The following is a 24689-nucleotide window of genomic DNA, read 5'->3' as shown; positions in this document are numbered from 1 at the left end:
ACTGCTAGAAATCTCTAAAGCGGCCACTATGTTGGTTCAATAAGGCCGCTTATTTTTAGGTCCATAATTTTTTTCTTTAACTCTGCTAGGGTTGCTTTGCATGAGTCACAGTTCAAAATTATGCTTACTTATGTTATACTGGGCTTTGGGTGCAGACCATCTGTTCATCTTCTGTCTGAAAGAAGAGTTTGTAAATAGTAAACTTGCTTCCATATAACAAAGCTTATGCACAAGTCCAGTAAGGAAGGTTGGAATTTGTCTGCCTGCTTCCTGGGTGTACATCTGCTACTCTGGTCTATACATGACTTCCACTTTCCCACGCTGACAGACTAAATATTGACAACACTACTCTATTCTTGCCCAACTTCAGCATCCAGTTTAATTCTTAGTGCTCTTCTGTCATTATGTCTTTCAGACTTTTCATGTAACCCACCTCACCATGGTCACTCAGACCCATCCAGGCCCCCACCAACATCTAGACTCTGTCCTAATTCCTATCACCGCTGGGATTCGGATCTGCCATGATGGATCATAGGAGTTTAATAAATAGATTAGATTCGTTCACTTCTATATTACAATAAGTCATGTTCAACTGTACCAAAAGACCTCTCCTTGAACTGCGTTTCAAAAAGCTTTTTTGATTATAGTGACTTTTTGTGCATGAGTTGACCTCATTATTTCTTCATTATTTAATCTCAGCATCCTCCTCCTACTGTGAGAGTAAATGGAAAAGAAAATGAGGGAAAGTGTAATGACCTTCTGTGAACTGCTGAAAACAGCACAATAATAATAAGCCTGAACACTGAATAGTGTTTGAGTGTCTTAAAGTCCCCTTTATCCGTAGTTTTTATTATAATAATGTATCAAATGTATGAAAATAACCTGACTGTAAGGAAGAGGACTCCCTTACTACGTTTTATATTATAATCTGTATAGCACTTTAAGAGCACCTTTCCACTTTATTAAAAGCACCTTATCAAGCACTTTATTTAGCATCGCACTTTAAGCATGGATTTGCACAGAAGTTTAATTATTTATTGAATATTTATAAGGTTTACCAGTAAGGACAACTAATGCAAATGTGTGTGTGCAGGTCTAGAATTAAAGGGGTGCAAAGAAGGGATTGTAAGATGTGAGCATTCACCTTTCTTTCCTGTGTCCTCTTCAAGGTGTTTGGGCAAATGCTTCCCCAGCGGTCCAGACACCATTTAAAGCTTCCGGGAGAGACCATGGTTTAAGGGAGTGTGGGGAATATTTTGTGCTTGGGTTTTGGGGTTTTTATAATAATGGGTTTGGTGTAAGATTAAAGTGTAAAATATTTATTAATGTGAAATATATTTATATATTTATTTATTCAAGTTGATGTGTTGTATACTATGGCGGAAGGTATGGATTTAAGAACTTACCTGTGAATGGAATAATGGTTTAGTCTGTGACAGCTGAAGGTATTTAAGGCTGCCAGTTGTCATTAGCTGGGAAGTGGATTGTTTGTAAGAAGCTGTATACTAAATAAATACTTTTTGTTGCCTTGGTCCAGCTCACTGTGATTCCAGCTGCTAAGGGCCGCCCTGTGACCTGCATAAGGTGTCACTCATGGTGATAAGTATTATGTTAACCTTGCAGTGTTACAGAGCTTTATAATGTGTAACCAGCTAATTGTTAAACATCTTTTGGCTAACTCGCAAAAATTTAAAAACACCCAAGAGCAAAAAGCTAGAAATCTGCTAATGATAGTGGAGAACGTAGCTGCTAAAAGGATAGATATTTCTCCAGGAGCTGATGGAGACCAAAAAGAGAGCAACAGTAAATAACTAACTCTTATAATTTATCTTACCTGGTGACCAAAAACATGTGACTAATGTGGCTCCAGTCTTTCTCTGAAAGACTGATTTAATGATAGTTTGAATTGAAGGATCAGTTGAGAACCTAATATGTATAACTAGACTGGTATGTGCATTTTCAGCTGCAAATTTCCATATTTGTTCTTTGGGGTAATATCTACTTAAAAGTGCAATGCAATTTACAAGCAGAGAATTTGAAGCTTGTTTTTTAAATCCCTGCAGCATTACTATAAGACTCACCAGCCACTAGATTATTATAACATTGGACTGGAGCCTCTTTTGTGCTTAGCTGACAGGAGTGACACCCGGTGTGGTCTTCTGCTGCTGTAGCCCATCTGCTTCCAGTTTTTTTTGTGTTTTTTGATGCTCTTCTTCATACCCAGTTTGTAACAAGTGGTCATTTGAGTCGCTGGTGCATTCCTATCAGCTACAAGCAGTCTGGCTATCCAACAAGCACATCACTTGCTCACTGTGTATTTTCTCGCTTTTTTAAACTATAGAAGGATAATGAAGTTTAAACTGTAAACTTTGAGAATCAGAGTTCATTTTTGCACACACTGCAATAACATCCCTGCATCTGCCACGTGTCCTGTCCTGTTCCCTCATGAGAAGGCACCGAATCTAACAACCGGCTCTGTACGGAAGCTAAAAATTTAATGCACATTGACAGCAGGGAGTGAGTTTTCATTGCGTGAGGTGTCTTTTTATCCAGTCTCCCTTGGCAATACTGTATGTATTCTTAAAATAACCCTGAGTAAGCATTTTAAAAGTTTGCAATCGCCTTAAAGGAAGCTGCCAGATGCTAGGAGGGGGGAAAAAACACGAACAGAACACTAAACAAGACACACTGTCTTTATTTTTGCAGTGGGAATACAAACTTGGAACACAACCATCCATGGAGCATTCACACAATGGGGTTTTTGTTGTTTTTTTCCAGTCAGTGTGCTTTTTGTACAAGCGCATTTTGGAGGAGAGACATCAGAAGCCTGTCACAATCAATGCAGTTAAAGGCGACTTCATGAGACACACATTTGGAAAAAATGAACAAAACGCAGTCCCATTTTCACCACTTAAACACATTCCTGTCATAAGAAAGGCAAAGCAGTAATGAACACACATGACTGATGAACTTTTAATAATAACTGTCCTTAAATATAAGTTTTGCAAAAGCTCAGGAAGGAACCTTGTTTTTACTTTCGGTGGGATTCTGTCGTTTTCACATTTCACTTAAACGATCAGCCGAAGATTCATCAGCCTGCTATGTACTGCTGCTTGTGAAGCTTCATGTTTACCATCAAAATGTCAATCTGCTCAACAGCTAAAATTGTTTGTTTTTTTTCAGTGATGCTTTTAGTAGAGTAGAAGGCGAAGGTCAGGAGATGGAGAGGAATGTGTAAAGGAAGAACCTATTAAATTTTGATGTGGATGGGACATGAGCCTTGATGGAGGACTACTTTTTTTGGTTATTTAATACACATTTACCTGACTTTTATCTGAAGAGTGGGCTCTGTAAGTATTTTAAATTAGAGCCTAATAATTTACAGGTTCAGTCCAAAGGTATAACCTCCATCAGCACCTTTAAAAGTCACGAAAGCCCATTTCAGACAAGCACATCCTCCCCTTTAATCTCAGTGTAATCTACAGATGGGCACTCACATGATTACAACCACTGAAATTAGGGGGGAAACTAAACAAAACAGAGGCATCAGCACACTGATGACTTGCACAGGCTTTTGGTCAACATGAAAAAGCACAGGCAGGACCGGGAGGAATGCAAGCACAAGGTTTAAAGAGGCAAAGGAGGATGGCAGGAATGGGCCACTCAAACGGCCCTGCAGAAGGAGATGCACTCCCACCACCGCAGCAGTATCTCTACACACTGGGGAGGAAGGTGTCTCTGCCACTGGGAGCACATTAATATAACGTCAGAATGACAGAACACCATCACATTAGTGGATTAAAGGTTACCCATCCCTTCTCGTTTCTTTAATCTGAAAGTGTAAACGCTGATTTTAGCTGGTGTCCTTTTGTGGCATCAAGTTAAAATGATCGATTATTGACTTGTAGCTGACTTGTATTGATCAAAAAATAAATAAATCAGTATGTTTGGTTACAGGTTTCAGTGAAATGTAGTTGCCTTAAGTCTCAAACTTGCTGGTGTAAATTTCTGCTGACCTTAAAAGCTGTAACATAATGAAAACATTTTTGGCTGATGCTTTTTTATGTTTCCGATCCCATCTTATTAAACATTACCCATTTCCACTTGATATGTCCTTAGTAAAACAAACTAGTACTATGAAATACAGAACATGACTACATTCACCTTAGGAAATTCAAACCTTGCAAACTTGCATCTGTGAGTAAGTCAGCCCGTTTGCTGTTTGGTGTAAATGCACTGTCCTGTAAAGGGACTGCCTCTGAATACCCACTGGAGCTGAATCTTTTAAACTCCTGTCTAATGGACTCCAAGTTCAGATGCTCTGGATGACCCTGAGCTGCTTTTAGCAGTCCAGCAGTGTGTTGGGGTGAAACATAACAGAGCCCTGGTTCAAATTCATTTAATTCAAGCAGTCCATGTCTCATTCATATTTTCTATATTCAACTAAAGATCCCAAATAATAACATTAAAAAAAGTGCTGTTTATATATTAATTGCAAAAAATAATACTTTGTAATTTAGATTTTACAAGTCACGTAAAAAAGAAAAGACTGGAAACAAGATTTTGACATATGATCTGTCTGACCAGGAAGCTTTAATGCAAAAGTTCACCTTTTGCATTCACAGTTTACATGTTGAAATTAGGCTTTGCTTTTAAGCCACATTTATGTAATGGAAAAAGGAACTAGTTTTAATTAAAATATCTTAATACACACTTCCCTCCCTGATTTTGATCCGGTATTTTTCTTAGAATTACATGTGCAACAGACGTGATGTGGAATTTGTAACATTTCATTATTTCTGTAGCATCATTGCAGTGATCCAGTACAAAACTTCAATTTTCAAAATATAAAATGAGCTCATAGTGACGTTCGACATTATACCTTTAACTTCTTGTAAAGGTTTACACAGAAAAGTCTGTAGCTAGCTGGTCATCCAAATTACAAGTCAAAAGTCACTTTCTGTTTTGAACTTGGGAACGAAAAACAACTTACAAAAAGCACGATTAGAATCGCATCCAAATTTACATACTGAAGTCGTTTTTTAGCGTGCCGAAACCAACGAATGTACTGAAATACACTAGTTGCATGTTTCTGAGGGAACATTAGAGGATGTGTCGCAGGACTCCACACCGGGCATAAATGTCCTATTATGCAACGCACTGAGACCTGATATCAAAAATGCTTCAATTTAAGTGTTTAAATTTAAAAAGTTTTCAGTTTGCCAAGGATAAATTTATTTGTGCTCGGCTTAACTCAGATGAGGTTGGGTTACCATGGCAACGTGGCTCTCAGGAAGTGACATCCTACAAGCCGAGTAGCGTGTCGGAACATATACTACTGAAATGTGAAAGATTCCCAGTTAAACATGACAAAAGGAATGACGCACAAATAATCGGCGTAGCACTATTTAGCTTTTAGCAGCAGCATGTAATGTATTTTTAAGCATTGGTCAACAACTTCTATGTATATTTAAATGCTTTTGCATATAAATACCATGTTAATAGCAAACTACACTCTGCCTCTGCTTGTAAATACATTCTAATTATAACTAAAGCATGACCCATTTCACTTTTTAACAATCCAACAAGCAATTCATGAAACGTAGCAATGTATTTGCACAAAAGCAAAACAGGCTTTATGGTGCTGGTTTTGATATTATCAAGAATATGTCTCTGTTTTAAAGTAAGAATTCCTTCATATTCTGTGTTTTTGTCAACAAATCATATGAAAAAAAAAATATAAACTATCCCAGTAAATGTGTAATTTTTATGATCTCAGACAAAGACACTGTGTATTTTGTATTTTCCCACATGCACTCTTAGATGAAAAAAAAACATACAAACAGCCACAACATCCACTGCATAAACTAGTCCCCACACATGAACCTTCTAATTGTTTGGTAAAAAACTACAATGCCCATGTGTTTTTGAGGAAATTAGATACATTTAATGAGCCTCGTTAAATGTATCCGATTATGAACCAACTAAAGCGGAGCTGAGGGCCACCAAGATGCACAACATTATTGGTTTTGTTGACAATCAAGAAAAAATGTAAATAAAAATCTCTCCAGCTTTATCCTTCAAAGCCCTGCCATGTAACCTCAACAAAACATTCACACTCATGCAACATCACGATAGCCTAAAACACGTGAACCCTTGTACATATTTGGTTCCTCATCAATCTTTTAAACCTATAAAATGGATTTTCTCCTTTTGTTCGTGTAAACAAAAACGCTGAGGCGCAGGCACCTCGACTTTAATGCGACAACTAATTTCACAATGATCAATTTGTAATACCTAAATCTAGTAGAGCCATTGTACATATACAAAAAAAAGCAGTTTTAGAAGTGTGAGAGCGATATTTGGAGCCGGGGAACAACATCCATCGCAACAAAATCCTGGACTTCAGGACCACTATATAAACGTGTATGGCTTCCAAACACTCTGAGACAATGAGACAGGAATGATTTAAATACTTCTGTTAACAGCGTAAAACTTTGGATAAACTATTCAAAGAAACGTGTATAATACACTGATGCAGTGTCCTGCGAGGAACAGACATACATCTGTGTGTTACTGCGTACAAAAAAAAAACGTGAGCATAAGGTGTGTCTGGGTCGGTTTGGTCTGAGAGAGCATAAGGTTCGCCGTGAGAAAGCATCTGTTGCAACAACAGCCAGGCAGACTGGCTACGTTTAATGAACACTGTTTAAGCTAATTTCCCCCCGCATGAGTCAGCTCACTACCCAGGAGGCCGAGCTGCAGGCTTTGTGCCAGAAAACTGCTTCCAGTAGTAGCTTCAAAGAGTTAGAAGGGCTGGTGAAGCTTCCCCGAAACATGCTGGACCACATTTCCTGCAGCTGGGATGAACAACAACGCCCTAAAGACTTTAATCACTGTGAGCAACTTGTTGCAGGGGAAACATCTGACCTCTTAGTGTGTGTGTGTTCAAACACAATCACACAGAGATCAGAGACTCTCAGTTGACGAGAAGTCTTGTGAGCCAAGAAATTCTGGAGACGGCTTTAGTCTTATTCAACCACCAATCGGATAAACTTCAAAAAGACTTCCTCTTTCTCTGCTCTCTGCTGAGGTATTTTTAATGAGCTGGCAGATGCGTCTTCCACCTTAGGTGTCACCGTAAGGCAGAGGACCACCTAAATTATCAGAATTTTACACTGACTGATGCGCACACACACGCACACACTGTGAAGAGAAATAGCGAAGTAGCAGCAAGCAAGTTGTGGATTTCTGCTGTCAAAGATCACGACGTATGCCTAAAAACGCTTGCTACGAGCTGAGGAGCGATTCTTTCATTAGCTGCCTTTTCCTCCCGCTCAGGAACACCTCCACCATCGTCTCCTCGTCAGCTGATGAAGGGGGTTAAGCAGGAAGGTGAGACCGGTCGTTCGGTTTTTCTCTGTTGATTTTCCTGCTAATGTCGCCTAAGTGCTGTCAGAGCACGAGAGCTGCTCCAGAAGCGTGGCTGTTTTGCAGCGTGAAACCATGACTCATGTCGCTTTGCCTGGTAAAAAAGGAGCGTCATCGCTGTGTTACTACAAATGACTGGCCGGAGCATTTTCAGGAATACATGCTGAATGCTTAAAAAGCGTTTCTGACAACTAGTGCATATTTCTGATGGTTATAATGACCAAGGTGCTCTCCATAAACACATTCGGCGCTTTAGTTTCCTCATTGTGCACTTTTATATTTAAAAAAAGAAAGAAAATAAAAAGAGCTTGCTCTTTAGCTCTTTAATCAGCTGCTGCACTACAAGGCTGCTTTTACATAAACCGGGTCATAAGGAAGGGTCAAAATCAAGGCACACAGACTTCTCTACTAGTCCTTTCCCTCCCTCCTGCTGTCTGCAGCAGAAGCAGCTTAGAGAAGTTTCTAGAAGGCTCTGTCGACTGCCATCACCGTCAATCCTCTACCTAACAGTACCCGACTGTCGGCCCTGTGCGCTTCAGCCTTGATGTGTTAATCCAGTGGATATCTTTGCTCGCCCTCCTCCCTTTCTTCCTCCTCTCCCCAGGGACCTCTCACAGTCTCTCCTCCATCCGGAGAGAGCAGTAGGTAGAAACAAACAAACAGAAAACAACTCAAACAGCAGCAGCGGTGACAAAATTTCTCCTCTGCCCCTCTATCTCTGGATTTAGCCCTGATTCATTAATAGCCTGAAACGATCATACAGGAATCAGAGCAAACGCGAAACCCGTTACAGATGAACAGCTACGCAAGCGGCGAGGAGGTGGAGGAGTAACTTTCATCTCTTCATTCACAGCCGAGGGGATACCGCATCAACACTGACGTTTTGTTTGCCGTCCGATTTTGTGTTTTCGGGGAGCTGCCAGAGACTTGAAACACATGCTGAGGGATCAACGAGGTCACACAGGGGTGGAGAGTCACTTAACATGGACGGTGTAAACTCTCACCGTTCCCTCTCTAATTACATCTGTTTAAACGCACACTCTCTGGCTTGTGAACATTTGTCACGTTTCACCTTCAAAAGCACATCACCTCAGATTAAATAGACACTGCTGTTCACTTTTCGTGATTACAATTTCTGAGTGAAACAAACAAACAAAAAAAAAAGGAATCGACCTAATTCAACTACCTTAATTTTTTTTTTTTTTTTTTTTTTTTTAAAAGGAAGGGGGGGTGGGGTGTCTTTTCTCACCCTATATCAGCAGGTATCACTCTCTGGACCAAGCCCAGCTCTTAGGGTAGCCATAGACAACTTTTCCTAATTAGGTCACGGTATTCAACACGTGCATCGGCTGTCTCCATTAGCAACTGACACTCTGATTAATCAGGGAAACCACTGCTAAGCAATCCATCACACTGGGATAATTTATCAACATCAAGTGCAGTCTAGAGGATGTGACCACTTTTACAGGCATTATTTAGTGCTTTGGCTTCGACAGCCACACGTCAAATGCAAAGACAACAAATAACAATTTGCGCGCATACACTCACACGCACACACAGGTACACACATACATGGGAGATTTTAAAAGATATCTCCAAATAGCACAAAGAGAATTTTCAAAGTGTTTCACAAAAGTAGTTCTGTGTTTATCTGCAGGGTCGGCCATGACAACCACGAAGTGATGAAAGAAAAAGCGCTGCTGCAGTGCATTCTAGGGATCTGAATTCATATTTACAGCCCGTGGAATGATAATGTACCAGTTTATTTCCTTATTTTTTTTATTTTACACACATTATCAGCTCCTTTTGTTCCTGCAGCATCCCATCGTGTTTTGGAATTAATTAATACTCCCACTCATCTGTCTTCATGTCCAGGTAGTTGAGAATGTTCTGGGCAAACTTCACCGCCTGCTTGCGTGCCACCTTGGTTGTCTCGTCGCCTTGCGGGTCAACGGCGTCCAGCGCCAGCAGCTGTTTGGTAAGCAGCTCCTCCAAGATCATGTAGCTCTTGTCGACCCGCTTGCCGTCGAAGCCCAGGACCTGAGCCTGGAGCTCTGACAGGCTCCCCAGGACTTGCCACACAGCTCGATGTGATGGGTGCTCATTGGGGCCTGGCTGGCGGTGTGCTAGAGCCTCGCGTAGGTCCAGGAACGTGATGACCGCCTGGACTTCCACCACAGCACGGCGACGGGCTTCTCTTATGCACGGGTTCTTCGCCGTGTCCACCTGGTCCAGTTGGGTGAGAAGACCCTGCAGCTCAGCTTTGGGTCTGAAGCTGAGGTCACCCATCACACAGTGTCGTAGGACGCCCTCTCGCAGGTGCGAGATGTGAGCTCGCACGCCCTCGATCTCTCGGATGGAGTTGTTCTGCGCCAAGTCATACCTGTGAGGGTGGGGGCAGGGTCAGTGCTTCTCATGATCAAATCTGCAGAATGAATGACTTGCCGGAGAGTCAATCAATCTTGATATTGTAACTGTGAGTAGGCATCGTTTTAGAAGCTACAACCACAAAATTAGCTTCTTCTTTGGTAAACAAACACTGAAAACCAGTGTTAAAGTACAAGATCTACAGTGGGGCAAAAAAGTATTTAGTCAGCCACCGATTGTGCAAGTTCCCCCACTTAAAATGATGACAGAGGTCAGTAATTTGCACCAGAGGTACACTTCAACTGTGAGAGACAGAATGTGAAAAAAAAAATCCACGAATTCACGTGGTAGGATTTGTAAAGAATTTATTCAAATTCAAATTCAAATTCAAATTTTTATTTGTCACGTACACAGTCATACACAGTATGATATGTAGTGAAATTCGTAAATCAGGGTGGAAAATAAGTATTTGGTCACCTCAAACAAGGAAAATCTCTGGCTCTCACAGACCTGTAACGTCTTCTGTAAGAAGCTTTTCTGTCCCCCACTCGTTACCTGTATGAATGGCACCTGTTTGAACTCATCATCTGTATAAAAGACACCTGTCCACAGCCTCAAACAGTCAGACTCCAAACTCCGCCATGGCCAAGACCAAAGAGCTTTCGAAGGACACCAGGAAAAGTATTGTAGACCTGCACCAGACTGGGAAGAGTGAATCTACAATAGGCAAGCAGCTTGGTGTGAAAAAATCAACTGTGGGAGCAATCATCAGAAAATGGAAGACATACAAGACCACTGATAATCTCCCTCGATCTGGGGCTCCACGCAAGATCTCATCCCGTGGGGTCAAAATGATCATGAGAACGGTGAGCAAAGATCCCAGAACCACACGGGGGGACCTGGTGAATGACCTGCAGAGAGCTGGGACCAAAGTAACAAAGGTCACCATCAGTAACACACTACAACGGCAGGGAATCAAATCCCGCAGTGCCAGACGTGTTCCGCTGCTGAAGCCAGTGCATGTCCAGGCCCGTCTGAAGTTTGCCAGAGAGCACATGGATGATACAGCAGAGGATTGGGAGAATGTCATGTGGTCAGATGAAACCAAAGTAGAACTTTTTGGTATAAACTCAACTCGTCGTGTTTCGAGGAAGAAGAATACTGAGTTGCATCCCAAGAACACCATACCTACTGTGAAGCATGGGGGTGGAAACATCATGCTATGGGGCTGTTTTTCTGCCAAGGGGACAGGACGACTGATCCGTGTTAAGGACAGAATGAATGGGGCCATGTATCGTGAGATTTTGAGCCAAAACCTCCTTCCATCAGTGAGAACTTTGAAGATGAAACGAGGCTGGGTCTTCCAACATGACAATGATCCAAAACACACCGCCCGGGCAACAAAGGAGTAAGAAGCATTTGAAAGTCCTGGAGTGGCCTAGCCAGTCTCCAGACCTCAACCCCATAGAAAATCTGTGGCGGGAGTTGAAAGTCCGTGTTGCTCGGCGACAGCCCCAAAACATCACTGCTCTCGAGAAGATCTACATGGAGGAATGGGCCAAAATACCAGCTACTGTGTGTGCAAACCTGGTAAAGACCTATAGTAAACGTTTGACCTCTGTTATTGCCAACAAAGGTTATGTTACAAAGTATTGAGTTGTATTTTTGTTATTGACCAAATACTTATTTTCCACCCTGATTTACGAATAAATTCTTTACAAATCCTACCATGTGGATTCATGGATTTTTTTTTCACATTCTGTCTCTCACAGTTGAAGTGTACCTCTGGTGCAAATTACTGACCTCTGTCATCATTTTAGGTGGGGGAACTTGCACAATCGGTGGCTGACTAAATACTTTTTTGCCCCACTGTATTTATGAAAACAAAAAAACTAACTGAATGAAAACCATGTAGCTCATGTTCAAAAGTCTTTTACATATAATTTCCTGAACACGTACCCACCCATGGATCTTGGATGGGTAAAATGTGACTTTATTGGAGCAATATTTGTTCAGTTTGTCATCAATTCATCAATGAACGATCAATTAAAAATAATCAATTCGGTGCAGCACTCATCTGCAGCTTCATCCTTTATGAGTGACGCCTACCTGCGTGTGTCGTCTCCTTCCCCCTCCAGGTCCAGATGTTTCAGCAGCCCGTTTATCTCCTCCACCACCTGTTTCCTGTAATTTCTGATCACCGCGTTCCCCGAAACATCCAGAGCGTCCAGCTCCACCTGCATCTCTGTCAGGATGCGTGACAGGTGGGCACAGCTGTCCCTCCCGCTCAGACCCATCAGCAGCGCCACCAGCTGGCTGCGGGCCACGCTCACCTTTACCATCACCTGGTTGATGCAGTTCACGGCCTCGTGGGTGTCTCCCGACAGCGGCAGGGAGAGGGTCTGCTGCTGCGTGCGCCCTTCGATCACATCCTGTACAGCGCAGAGGCGCGTTAGCGCCCGGTAGCGTGCTTTGCGGAGCGGCACCCTCCCTTCGGTCTTGACCTGAGTGAGCCTCAGCACGAGCTGCTGCAGAGCGTCCACCAACTCGTCGTTGATCTCTGTCACCCCGCCTGCTCGCTGCGGAGCCACGACGCGCTCGTCCACCAGCTGCCGCGCCTCGTAGCTTAGCTGTTCGATGGCCAGCCGGGAAGGATGGGTGGCGTTCTCTTCTAGATAACGCAGGAGTCCCTCCACCTCCTGAGCCGCTCTTTTTCGCGCTCCCTGCAGCTCCGGCTTGCCCTCTGTGTCCACCTGGTCCACATCCAGCAGCAGGCGGGTCAGCTCTCGCTCCAGACGCTTGTAGTCCCGATCGTTCTGAAGGCCGCTGAAGGTGCACACCTGCGGCCCCAGAGACGCCACCTCCTTCTGTATCTCGTACAGCCGCATCATGGCAGGGTGCTGCGGATGATATGCCGGCTGCTGCTGCTCCATTGGATGTTGTTGCTGCTGCTGTGGACCACCATGGTCCATCCTCTTCCCGCCATCAAAGGGCTTCCCAAACAGGCTGAAAAAAATGAAGCAGGAAAGGTAAGTCAGAACAATGAGCAACTGGAACAAACAGAGCCTCAGCAGACCGTATCAACAAGCCAACACAAACTCTGTAACCACATCCAGAGGCTGAAATCTTGAAGAAATCAAGAAGAATTTAGAACAACGTAGCATAAATGCCACTGGTCCTGTTGTCACACTAATTAGCATGTAAATAATGTAGCATTTGAGTTTTGCTCTATGGAAACAAGCACACGCCTGCAGTAGGATTGACCTTCTGACACAGCCAGGAAGGCTGTTATGAATCACTGGAGACTAACTCCCACTGGCTCACAAAAACAAAAAAGGATTTATTGTTGCTTGGCAAATTTGCAGACACATTTCTGTTTATATGTCAGAAAATTCCGCCTGGTGGCAAAAGTCATTAAACGGGATGACACTATGTTTAGCATCAGCAATCCTGACAATGTGCTGCCTCATTTTTGTAAAACTTCACTGTGAAAACTGAGCCTGCAGGACCAGTTTGCAAAAAACACTCCATTTGTTCCTAATTTCTTGCAGCGTTTCGGTCAAACTGTAACTCTCTGAAGATTTTTCACAGCCGATGTCGTCTGACACGATGCCATAAAAACACATTTGAAAGGATTCATTAAACTAAATGAGTTTTAAAAAAAATAGTACTGTGTGGCGATTGGTTTTTTAGATACATTACTGTGCAAACGTCTTTGCACACCCCTCATTTTTTTATATTTTGCTTCCAAGGTGCCAGACTTTCTTGTCATTTTAAAAAAGCGTTCTTGAGTAACAGTTCTTCAGGCTTTCTGATGGTCTTTCAAAGTTTTTCTTTGGAAATTGGCTTTTTGTTTACTCATTTTCAGTGGAGTACTTGTACCTGACCATTTTCAGAGGAATGTTTAAGCTCCTTAATACTGATCTATGAATCACTCAAGCATACAAAAGGCATCTAACCCAAAGAATGAACCAGTGATGTGCCTACACATAATAGAAATCGTGGCAAAGAGCCCATTTTAAATAGTATCTTTAAACACTTTGTTTTTAGCAGCCTGTCACAAAAACACATCGGTCCTGTTTTTTTCTTGAGTCTATAAAAATGTTACAGACAACACAGTTTGACAAACATAAAATAGTATTTTTGCACTGACATGGTGATTTTTAAAGGGCTATAAGCCAAAATGGAGACAACTGGAGGACAACGATGAAGTCGCAGGCCTAAAAAATTATCAGCAGCATCTGAAACTCAAATCCTCAAGAAACAGGAAAAAAAAAAAAATCAAGCAAAGACCTGAAACAGGACCTGACATCTGGCCATTCAACTGAGTCATCCACTGAAGCCTCAACAGAAAGGGTCTCAGTAGAAGGCAACTTATAACCAAAAGGTTCCAGAAATAGGCCCATAAAAATAGAAAACAAATGAATAAAGCTTACAATTTACATTTTTCTGATCATATTCATCCACATGTTCAGACCGCTGGCCATTTTTACACTGCTCTGTGGAAATTTTATCATGTCCCCTTGCATTTGTGCCTCTACGATGGACGCTGGAGTTCCTACAGTTTCTCTAAACAGCAATGCTTCAACTCCACTTTCATTTTTTTTTAAAAAGTGGACAGAGGCGTCGAAGTATGGCAAGTGATGAGCGAAGTGACGAGTTTCGGTTTGTCCAAGAAACTCTGCTCTAAACCTGCAGACGACTGCACGAGGGCCTGACCACAGTGTTGGTCATTTCATCCCTCAGACCCCTCAGGATGGGAGAATATGGCCTCTTCTACTGTAACCAGAGCCCCAGCTCTCAGCACCAGCAATGATCCTTCACATAAAAGTCAGGTCATTTTAGAAGTTCCTGTTTCCTCACTGGAGGAAAACTCAGAGCAAACAACACAAGCGGTCAGAACGAGAGAGCAATCTAAAAACATCAGCCAACATAAACAGACCAGAAGGGCCTGAGAGGATGATCCAGAAAGGGAGGCTGGCCAAATATAAATCAAATGAACATCAAGGTTGCTCTCCTGAACGAGCAAAGACATCGTGTTAAAGAGCTCAAAGACTGTGTCTATACATCTTTAACGTTCAGTAGTAACCTTATTTTGCCAGGACATGACAATAAAAAAAACCCCAAACTGATGACATCATCCAAAATCCCCTATATTTAATCAAAGACTTCTTTATGTTAAGAAGCACAATCCCTGTTCAGGCCAATGACAGCGCAGCTATAGACAAGAACAACTTCCCACATAATATACTCACACAAAATTCTGCCCTTACAACTGCAAGAAAACAAATGAGGTTAACCTACATTTAGTCTCGACAAGACAAACACCCACATGACAACCACTGGGAGCACTGCAGCGCGTTTCTATGAGATATATTGCCTGACGTGATCGTGATAAAGCTCTAATCCGCGTTAAAAGACGGGATCCAGATTCCTTTGCAGTGCGACTGCCCATCGAGCTTTTTAATACCGAGCAGAAAATAAACGCAGCTGACCAACACCCAAAAAATTTGAAACGGTTCATAGCGCCTCCAGAATGAATCTCCACACAGGAAGATTCGGTCAGACGGCCTCATTAAATGTGTCACAGGTGCCTTGAGCTCTGGAATATATTCCCAGTTAGACATTTAGAAAAATGCCATTAAGATAGAAGCATCTGCCTTTTAGTTTAGGATTAATAACACGGCTCTCGTGAGGGCTGAAAAGATTAAATCATCTTTTGCGTTTAAAAAAAAAAAAAAGAAGCTTTGCCAAACTCCAATGTGAAGATCTGCGGCTTTTCGTCCCTCTAAATAGATCATTTGTGGTTTGGTTGCGTATCTGATGACAACACAAAATTGAAAAGGTGAAATTACATGAAAAAAGCAGCCACATTAAAGACAGAAAGAGCAACAGATGATGACGTGTTTCAGCCCTCTTTGCTGCCTCTTCTTTCTGTAATCATTTTACTGTCTTGTTGCAGTTGTGCACGTCTTTAAGGTCATTTTGTACTTTTTATCCCATGAATGTGTATATTTTAGACCTTCTGAGTCAATCTGCAACACCTGTGTGCACATCCACACAGTTTTGCTTGTTCTTTTGCTCATTTAGCGTGTTCTGTGGTTCCTTTTCCTTTCTTTTTCTGGTAGTTGTGTATTTTTATACTCTTGCTTTCTCTTGCAATAATTTTGAGTTGCTCTACTGTCATTTTGTGGCCCTTAAAAGTCATTCTGTGCATCTCAGTAGTTGTCGTCATTTCAGATCATCTGCACGTCATCGATCAGTTCCCGGGGGTCCTGCAAGTAATGGAGTACACAAAAGCAAAGCCTTGACAGCGGCTATGTACAAATCCATCACAGGCATGAACTGTTTGATTTCAGCCCTGTTCAGGATTTTGGATCTGTGTCTCTTTATAGCATCTTCATATCTCTGCAGATGTTTTGCATTTATTTGTGAAATCTTGGAGTCTTTCTAGCCACTCTGTACCAAATGTCATCTCTTTGTAGCAGTTTTGTTTCACCTTATAGGCATTTGTGTCTCTCAGTTTTCTTTGGGTTTTTTTTTCTTTTTTTTAAGGACAAACTGAACTGTTCAAAAATTGCTTTCTGCTATAGACGATCCCCCATTTAACCCCCCTGCTATGATGTTATGGTAAATGGCCTGTATTTGTATTTACTAGTCCCTAAGGACCCCAAAGCACTTTACACATCCAGTCATCCACCCATTCACCTGGGGCGCACTGACAGAGGCGAAGCTGCCGGACACTGGCGCCACCGGGCCCTCTGACCACCACCAGTAGGCAATGGGTCAAGTGTCTTGCCCAATGACACAACAACCGAGACTGTCCAAGCCAGGTCTCGGTGTTATGCTAAACACCAGAGCACACAGACATGAAAGGAAAGCTCTGCCAGCATGATTATTACATGTAAATACAGTAGCCGCCAGTATGATGTTTTGTTATCCAAAGCATCAATTAGGCTTATTAGCAATAGATAGGATTATGTATCAATGTTGCCTAAAGTACTTTTACATAACAGGGCGAGGGGATGGGCATTTCCACAAGAGTGGATGAGCACATGTCGGGCCAGAGCTTACAAATCTGAGTATTTATTAGGATAATCTCAGCAAAATCCACAGCCTGCCTTGTCTGAGCCAAGACAGACAAGGCTGATGTGGTGGTTTCAAAGCTAAGGGCAGGTTTGCCTCCCTCGTGGGAGGGAATCAGTCCTCCATTCCCATGAGTCTCGCTGCATGAAGGGTGACCGAGCTGCAGGTGACACGCATGCAACACCTCCTGCTTATCTCCCAGATAAAGGCTTCGAGCTCCATCCCCGGCTGCCTGCATGCTTGCCGGTCCTTCTGCACGGCTTTGCGCATTATGTCACCGCAGAAAATCCCGTCCTGCCGCCTGCGTGCGAACGCATCTACCTCTGAGAGCCCATGTATGTTGCCGGAGCTGCGCTACAAGAAGCACAGATACCACACCTCCAGATCTCGACAAAACGGCTCAAAGCATCTCCAGATGCTGTCAGCTGCATCCTTTCTCTCTCGTGCACACACGCACACATACACAGACAGATAGATATATACACACACACACACACACACACACACAGAGCAGCATTCCTCTCACCTTTTCAAAACCCCGAACACATTCGCGCACATTTTCACGGATGTCTGTTTCCATCAGCCAAATGCTGGGCGGCTCGTGCAGGAAAGATGCATCCAAAGGGATAAAGCCGAAATCCGGGAGATCTCGATGCTCCTGCGGTCAGCTTCAGTATCCAGCGACTGACTGTGACTGACTGACTGCGGTCGGGCTGCTGTCGCCCCTCCCACAGCCTCTACCACCAGATTCCTTCCTCCGCTGCCCTTTAAAACAACTTAATTTAAAAATAAATATGCTACCAAGGACTCATGAAACGCTTAAATGGAAACAGCCATTACAAAAACCGGTTTACAGCAGACACTCCCCTGTGAATGCCATTGTTAGTGTGTTAAGCTAGCTACTGATGATCACCTGACACAGCCCCACCTCAGCCAAATAACTCTGGCTTTTCAGCGTAAATACATCAACACCGCCACCTCTCTTTAACAGTTTCGCTCTTACCTGCATAGCCAGCGTACAGCCATCGGAACTGTTGCGGAAAAGTGCGCACCTCCTGTGACTAAAGCTAAACATTAGCCTACCTAGCTACCTTCGAGTACTTACTTTACAGTTCGTGAGGATATGAACTAACACGGAGTTTGTGTTTCCTCGCTAATATTGAAGAGACGCCATTACATCACTGTTTTATTGATGTTAACAAATAAGAAATACAAGTCGATGTTTAGTTACCGCACGACACGTATATGCGGATGTAAAATAAATCGCATAATCCTGTTAATATTCGGATAAACAGCTTTACTATTTTTAACCTTGTGCAAATTTTGGTCGACCAACAATAGGCGCGCTTCATTTGGTCATGACTCCGCGTCGTTTAACGGTGCTAAGATAAACCCTGACTTTGCTACTGTTTAACTTTTACTTTAGTCTATTTAACTTAGTTAACAAAAAAGTTTGACGAGCATTATTTATTGTGTAGTAAAAAAACAACAACTAACTAACAATCTAGCATCTCCAACAATTCAATAACAGAACGAAATAGGCATTTAGATACTTTGTGAGAGTAAAAGTACTAATAGCGAAACCTACACAGATAATCCATGTGGTTTTCAAGTTTAATTCGACAATAATGATATTTATCAAGCTACGTTGAGCCCTGCTCAACTTCGTCTGCTCCAAGCAGGATCCAGACAAACCTCCTCCTCCTCCTCCTCAGCCTGTTATCCTTAGCTCAGCTCCCCTCTCAACCTGACTGCTGTACAAAATGCAACATTTACCACTGAAATATAGTTATTAGAAGAAATATAGTATATAAATATAGTATTAGAAATATAGTATTAGAAGTAGTATACAAAATAATAATAATAATAATAATAATAATAATGATGATGATAATAATACAATACATAGGAAGGGCTGCAGCAAAGGAAAAATAAATATAGTGGGGATTTTTGCTTCATAGTGACTACATATGTATATTCCTAACATCTAATCTGGTTGACCTCTTTTTTTTTTCTTTTACCCCTACAGCCGTTTTTTTCAATTCGTTTATTTTTTAATAAGGAAAAAATGTGACTTAAGCTTAAATAAATAAACAAATAGATAACATAGACATATATTTATTCCCCACATTACTTTCTGTTTTGGCTCTTTCTGTAGTCTTACATTTAAAGAATATCCTAAACTGACAAGAAACCTTTTTTCTGTTGTCGTTTTTTAAGTGAATCCGGGATTTACCGGTGAGATTGCCGAGCGCATCCATGCTCCTTGTTGGGCTCACGTGACCAAATGGCAGGCAGTTGTACAGAGAAGGGCACGAGCTCAGTGAAAGTTTGGTTGTGTCCTCGAGCTCAGTCTTGTGCTGTTTAGTGGTTTTTGGCGTGATTTGTTTTATTTAAGTCGCTTTTTTAGAGTCGGCTTGCAAAAATGGCCGCCAGGACAGCTGCAGCTGCGAGACGGTCGACATGGAGGAGCTTCTGTCCTTCCAGTCTCCGCTTATCTGCAGGTAGCAGTCGGCTCTGCAGCTCCAAACAGGCAACCCAGAAGGACAAGCCAGTAAATGTTTGTATAATGACAATTTATTACATTTATACACCGTTTAAAGGGCTGCCATTTGTTAGCTATAGACGGCTGGGTTGTTGTTGTTGACGATCACGTGTGGCGCCATTTTTTTATGCCCACATTAAAGACGTGTGTACGAAATAAGCTGTTTTTTAAAAATAAATTTTAAACGTTGCAGGAAATAAAGTGTTATTGACAAAAATATATTGCAGTGCTTTAGACTTTATTAGGGTTAAATCGGTGTTACAACGTCTGTTTTAATGATACAGTTGTAGTATAAGTACTTGTAGGAAAATAATTGAGAACAATTTAAAATATTATGGTTTAAAGTTATATTTTAAGACCTAAAGTGTCCAGCAATACATCTTCTTAGATTTCACTTTTTTTTACCCTTTCAAAATCACATGCATTTGTTGGAGTTTGTAACTGCAGATGTTTAATGACTGTTTAATAATACAGTATTTCTTTAAAAATGTAAATACATCTACTTTACATATAAGCGTGCATTGATATGCCTGTCAGTAATCAGACTGAATTTGCTGACCCAGTGTTTTGCATTTGGATTGTTTTACCTCTCTTTTCGTCTCTTGGCCCTGGAGCGTTTTTTATTCCTCGCTGCTCTTTCCATCTTGAAGTCTGCTCGGTAATGATAAGCTGTCTGGTGGAGGTCACTGCCCATTTAAAGCCACGTGATGTGCATCTGCTGTGTGGAGTGTCAGTCTTTAGCAGACTGTCTTTAAACCTGAGTTCCAGATGATATCTGCATTTTTCATTAGTACAGATGTGGCTGTGTTGGTGATGCTAACTTTGCATGTGGAGTTCAAACTACATGGTATTTGTGTCTGATGAGCTCATCGTTGTCATATGGGGTTTGCATAGGTGAAATTTGGGACATCTTCAGCCTTCTGACTGTTGTCACCTGCAATTCTACGCTCAACTTTTGTGTTAGCACCCTGTATCTTTCCCGTTAAGTTATTTTTGTGCTGATACTGTGTTGTCTTCTTTTTTTACATAGAGATCTACATATAGACCAGAACCCAGCTCCACACATGACTGGGTCGGTCCACCAAACTCGCTCTCCAACATACGGCCAATTATTTACCACATCCCGGAGAATGAAACAGAGCTGGAGAAACGGCTGAGAAACCTGAGGCAGGACACAGAGGACTGGAACCACAATTTCTGGGCCAAGCAGAACATCACCTTCAGCAAGGTTACTGAAATACTTTTTAAAAAGTGTTTCTCTGGGGTCAGGGACTGGCCTCTGAAAACTAGTTTGTCTAGTTTTTGGAAGTCTCATTTGTAGGTGGGGTGAAAAGCCAGTCCCTATGGAGGGTAAGGGGGGTATTGTCTAAAAATAGGGAGCACAGTGTAGAGAGAGAAGCACGCATAGTGCTGCTTTTAACTGTTGAGATGGAAACTAACAAAGATACCATGGGGGAATTAATTGTTCGATCCCCTGCTTTATTTATACGTTTTCTCGCGTTTTATGGTAGCTTCATTTTAATGAAGGGAGACAGAATATTCCCAAATCCCAAAAACAAAACACTCAAGTGAGTCGACATCCCTCCTGAGATGTCAATATTTTCATAGAAAACTAGAAAGTTGTGATAAAATTGGTTCTTTTAAGTCATCTGAGCACATGACATGTAGTTTGGAAGAGAATAAAATTCATTTAAGGCTAGTTAGATCATCAGTTAAGACTGTGCTGGCTGTTCTGCCCTTCTGAAAATACGCTGAAAGGTGGTGGGTGGTGTAAAGCAGGCATAGAAGCGGTTGTTGGTTCATTGTGGGGCAGGTGATTTCAGAGTATGAATAAGAGTGGGAAGTTGATGTGCTCCAAGAAAACCTTTAATCACAGAGGAAGTGGAGTCTTTAGTCTTTGCAGAGAAACTGAAAGTTACTCCTAAATTAAATTCCTAAATTGTTTGTGATATTGTCCTGAGAGCATAAAGATGATGTCTTCCAATTTATTACAGTTAATATATATTTATGATGGTAATTGTTGGCCTGTATTTGTATAGCGCTTTACTTAGTTCCTAAGGACCCCAAAGCGCTTTACACTACATTCAGTCATTCACCCATTCACACACACATTCACACACTGGTGATGGCAAGCTACATTGTTGCCACAGCTGCCCTAGGGCGCACTGACAGAGGCGAGGCTGCCGAACACTGGCGCCGGCAGGCCCTCTGACCATCACCAGTAGGCAACGGGTCAAGTGTCTTGCCCAAGGACACAACGGCCGAGACTGTCGGACTGCTCGAACCGGCAACCTTCCGATTACAAGACGAACTGCCAACTCTTGAGCCACGATCGCCCCATGATGATTCATATTGTCCTGCTACTGCTGCTATTTATTTCATATGCAGCCATGCCGTACTGCCGCTTAAATCCAATGAATCAAATTGATATTAGAAGAAAATTCATCTGTAGCTGTTACAAAACCAAACCAGGTGAGCGATCCCTGTCGGCTTGTTAGTTCACTTTTCTTAAAAATAAAATGGAAATTAAATTAAACACGATGAAGTCCACTAACCGCATTATCTTCCCTGCCAACTTCCTACTTGCATTAGAATCATGCTGTAATTTCCATCATTATTAATGGAGACTGTAATAGCAGTGGATGTAATTAATCTCTGTGTGCTGAGCTCGTATGTGTGTAAAATCATTTCACCAGTAGAGGGCAGCATTGCATAACAAATGTGTTCTGTTAGGGCCCAGCTATGTAAGAGGTTACAGTGAGGAATAATTGACTGTAGGTTTTATGTGGACCCCAGTCCAAATCTGATTTAACGACCTTTTAATTAACTTTAAGACTGACCTAATTTAAAGTTACAGTTAAATCTTAAAAGGTTTGTTTGTTGTTTGTTTGTTTTACACTGTCTGCAGGAAAAAGAAGCTTTTATCATTTCACAGCTGAAGGCAAAAGGCTTGACTCTGCGTGATCAGGACGGTGAGGACATGCAGCCTTTTCTGAATATTTCACATTGTTGGTTGGGTTTGCACTTAGACAGTATTTAACCAGCTCAGATGGGTGTACTATGAAACAAGATTACTGGGTGAGTGATGTAAGTCGACCTTGATGTAAGTGAAGGGGCCGCCTTTATACCTGGCTAGATCACCATGGTAACTTATGCTGACCACATCCCTGGTTTGTACCAGTTTATTTTTAGAGTTTCGATTTAAAGTTTTCACAAATTCTTTTAGTTACAGTGTCTTACAAACACAATATTGAGTCTCTGCTAAATGAATACAAATATTTGCAGTCTGTAGAGCTTAAGACTGCAGAATGAAGCTCAGCTGTGAGGTTACAGATAATTCAAACTACATCATATTATCACTGGACTTTCCAAATATTCATATTTGGATGACGATGCAGAAAATGTTTAGTTTTTTGTTGGTGTTTTTTTTTTTTTTCATTGGCTACCAAGCCTTAAAAAAATCAATGCTAGAGTTGCAGTTTATCATTAGTAAACTAAAGTAATCCCACGTCTCCTTCGTTAGGCTGTGGGTGAATTGTCAGAGCTGAACACAGCGAGAGCATCAATGTGTGGCTGTGACATCAGAGATAAACATTGAAGCTAAGCTTTCAGCTCTTGTGATGATCAAAACACTAAATTAACAATTTTCTGCAGCATTACTCATACTTGCAGCACCAGGGTTGCATTTTACTGCATTTATTTAACATTGTTAATAGACCTCTATCCCCCATTCATGTGATAATGTCTCTGATTAGAGTAAGTGGTGCTCAGTTGACCCATCCGGTGCCGTCTGAAGTGTCAAAAAACACATCAGACAGCCCTTTTTATGTGAGCACAGAAAACCGGGGTTACCAGAGAGAGTTAATAACCACTGGTGTGATGCCTACTATCGCTGACTGAGGTTTTTTTTGGTCAAGTCAGCCAACACAAAGAAACCCTGGCTTTGTCGAACTTGCTTCGTAACCTACCCCTCAGGAGGCACAGTAAACAGCAGTTTGTTTTTCTAACAGCTGGTGAATTGCAGGGGAGATGTATCCTAATGAGAATATAACGCAGTCTGCTGTGTCTTCCCTCAGGACGACGGCGGTCCCTGAACAGCGAAGAGATGGCCACGTTTTACAAAAGCTTCCTGGACAAAAACAGAGTACGACATGCAAATTACAACAAGTGAGTTGTTTTGTCTCCCATGATGCTACTGGGTGGGTGAGTAAGTGAGTGGGTGGGTGGGTGGTTGGGTTGTTCAATGTCCCTCTGCAGCAGCTGTGAGCTTTAACTGCACTGCATTAACTGATCGGCAAAGAACAACAAACCTCACAGGCTATGAAGAAGTTTTGTGTGAATTAGCAATGCAAAGTGGCTGACTTGTCTTCATGTTGGCAAAGCTTTCCGCCCACACACATCACCTCAGCAGCATGTGTGGGATTTAATCTCTGACTTTTGATTGTTATATTTATTGTCGTTTCAATTTAAACTCCATCAAAGCACAAATGTTCCCCTTTTCTTCCTTCGGGTGTTATTGTGCATTTGCCCGTTTGAATCTTTATATCAGCATATTTATTACACTGTGCAAAGTGAAACATTCTGTTTTTTGTGTATCCAGGGAATGGTACAGACGTAACTTTACCATCACCTTGCTCTTGGCTCGAGTCACCCTAAACAGTATGTGGAGGACAGTTACGGAAAGACAGAGCAGCAAGAAAAACGGCACTCCTACCAGCTGATAGCAAAGAAAATACACACACCCCCACCCTCCTGTCAAAATATCAAATGCCTTGGCTATATTTTTGTCACTTCTGTTACTGCTTCATGTTTATTCAGACTCTGCAAATGACTGTAAATTATTCTGGAAAAAATAAAGCAAAGCAAAACATGTGAGGTATTTCTTTTTAATTAATAGTTTTCATCATGTTTTAATAGTTTAAAGTATGGATTGTTATGTCATGGTCTCTTTGGTCAAGAGGGTTTTTGTTTTTTTTCTTGGTGCAGGGGTTATAGATACATTATAAAGCAGCTGTTACACCCAGTTTGTGTCAAAACAAAGACAACCTGTGATATCCTCTCAGTGAGATCGGTGCTGACCACCTACGATAAATACAAGAAATTAAAGAATGTGAGTGTAAATGGTTATCTGTCTCTCTCTCTTTATAAGACCTGGGACAGACCACGACCTGTCCAGGGTGTACCCCGCCTTTAGCCCTATGTTAGCTGGGAAAGGCTCCAGCCTCCTGCAACCCCTTAACAGAAGATGGATGGACAGTTA

At 41.9% G+C, this 24689-nt stretch overlaps 2 protein-coding genes across 6 annotated transcripts; one reads left to right on the top strand and one right to left on the bottom strand.

Moving 5' to 3' along the window:
• Window positions 1-2679: 2679 nt before the first annotated feature.
• On the bottom strand, window positions 2680-20145 carry bag5 (BCL2 associated athanogene 5). Of its 4 annotated transcripts, none has more exons than XM_026151838.2 (4): window positions 20017-20089; window positions 17411-17649; window positions 11908-12804; window positions 2680-9814 (listed from the first exon to the last, which is right to left on the bottom strand). In XM_026151838.2, the coding sequence occupies exons 2-4, from the start codon at window positions 17440-17442 to the stop codon at window positions 9274-9276; spliced, it is 1470 nt and encodes a 489-aa protein (XP_026007623.1). In that variant the 5' UTR covers window positions 17443-17649; window positions 20017-20089; the 3' UTR covers window positions 2680-9273. The 4 variants fall into 4 exon arrangements, with proteins under 4 accessions (XP_026007623.1, XP_026007622.1, XP_026007620.1 ...); XM_026151837.2 differs by lacking the exon at window positions 20017-20089 and adding an exon at window positions 17888-18009; XM_026151835.2 differs by lacking the exon at window positions 17411-17649 and having other exon boundaries at window positions 20017-20145.
• coa8 (cytochrome c oxidase assembly factor 8) lies at window positions 19106-24301 on the top strand. 2 transcript variants are annotated; one of them, XM_026151843.2, is made up of 5 exons: window positions 19106-19444; window positions 20460-20657; window positions 22338-22401; window positions 23506-23596; window positions 24030-24301. In XM_026151843.2, exons 1-5 carry the CDS (start codon window positions 19310-19312, stop codon window positions 24148-24150), a joined length of 609 nt encoding a protein of 202 aa, XP_026007628.1. In that variant the 5' UTR covers window positions 19106-19309; the 3' UTR covers window positions 24151-24301. The 2 variants fall into 2 exon arrangements, with proteins under 2 accessions (XP_026007628.1, XP_080149585.1); XM_080293459.1 differs by having other exon boundaries at window positions 19135-19438.
• The last annotated feature ends 388 nt before the right edge of the window (window positions 24302-24689 follow it).

This window comes from Astatotilapia calliptera, chromosome 19 (genome assembly GCF_964374335.1).
Source record: "Astatotilapia calliptera chromosome 19, fAstCal68.1, whole genome shotgun sequence".
NCBI lineage: Eukaryota > Metazoa > Chordata > Actinopteri > Cichliformes > Cichlidae > Astatotilapia > Astatotilapia calliptera.
Note: the sequence above shows the minus strand (reverse complement) of the source record. Positions and strands in the feature narration are given on the sequence as shown.

What these genes read in the sequence shown, in the direction of transcription:
- coa8 (XM_026151843.2), top strand. Translation starts at nt 19,310, where the DNA reads ATGGCCGCCAGGACAGCTGCAGCTGCGAGACGGTCGACATGGAGGAGC. An exon ending in AGAAGGACAAGCCAGTAAAT is followed by an intron (nt 19,445 to 20,459) that starts GTTTGTATAATG and finishes TTTTTTACATAG; the next exon opens with AGATCTACATATAGACCAGA. An exon ending in AGAACATCACCTTCAGCAAG is followed by an intron (nt 20,658 to 22,337) that starts GTTACTGAAATA and finishes CACTGTCTGCAG; the next exon opens with GAAAAAGAAGCTTTTATCAT.
- bag5 (XM_026151835.2), bottom strand. Translation starts at nt 20,123, where the DNA reads ATGGGCAGTGACCTCCACCAGACAGCTTATCATTACCGAGCAGACTTC. An exon ending in GCCAAGAGACGAAAAGAGAG is followed by an intron (nt 12,805 to 20,016) that starts GTAAAACAATCC and finishes CATTTTTTTCAG; the next exon opens with CCTGTTTGGGAAGCCCTTTG. An exon ending in GAAGGAGACGACACACGCAG is followed by an intron (nt 9,815 to 11,907) that starts GTAGGCGTCACT and finishes CCACCCTCACAG; the next exon opens with GTATGACTTGGCGCAGAACA.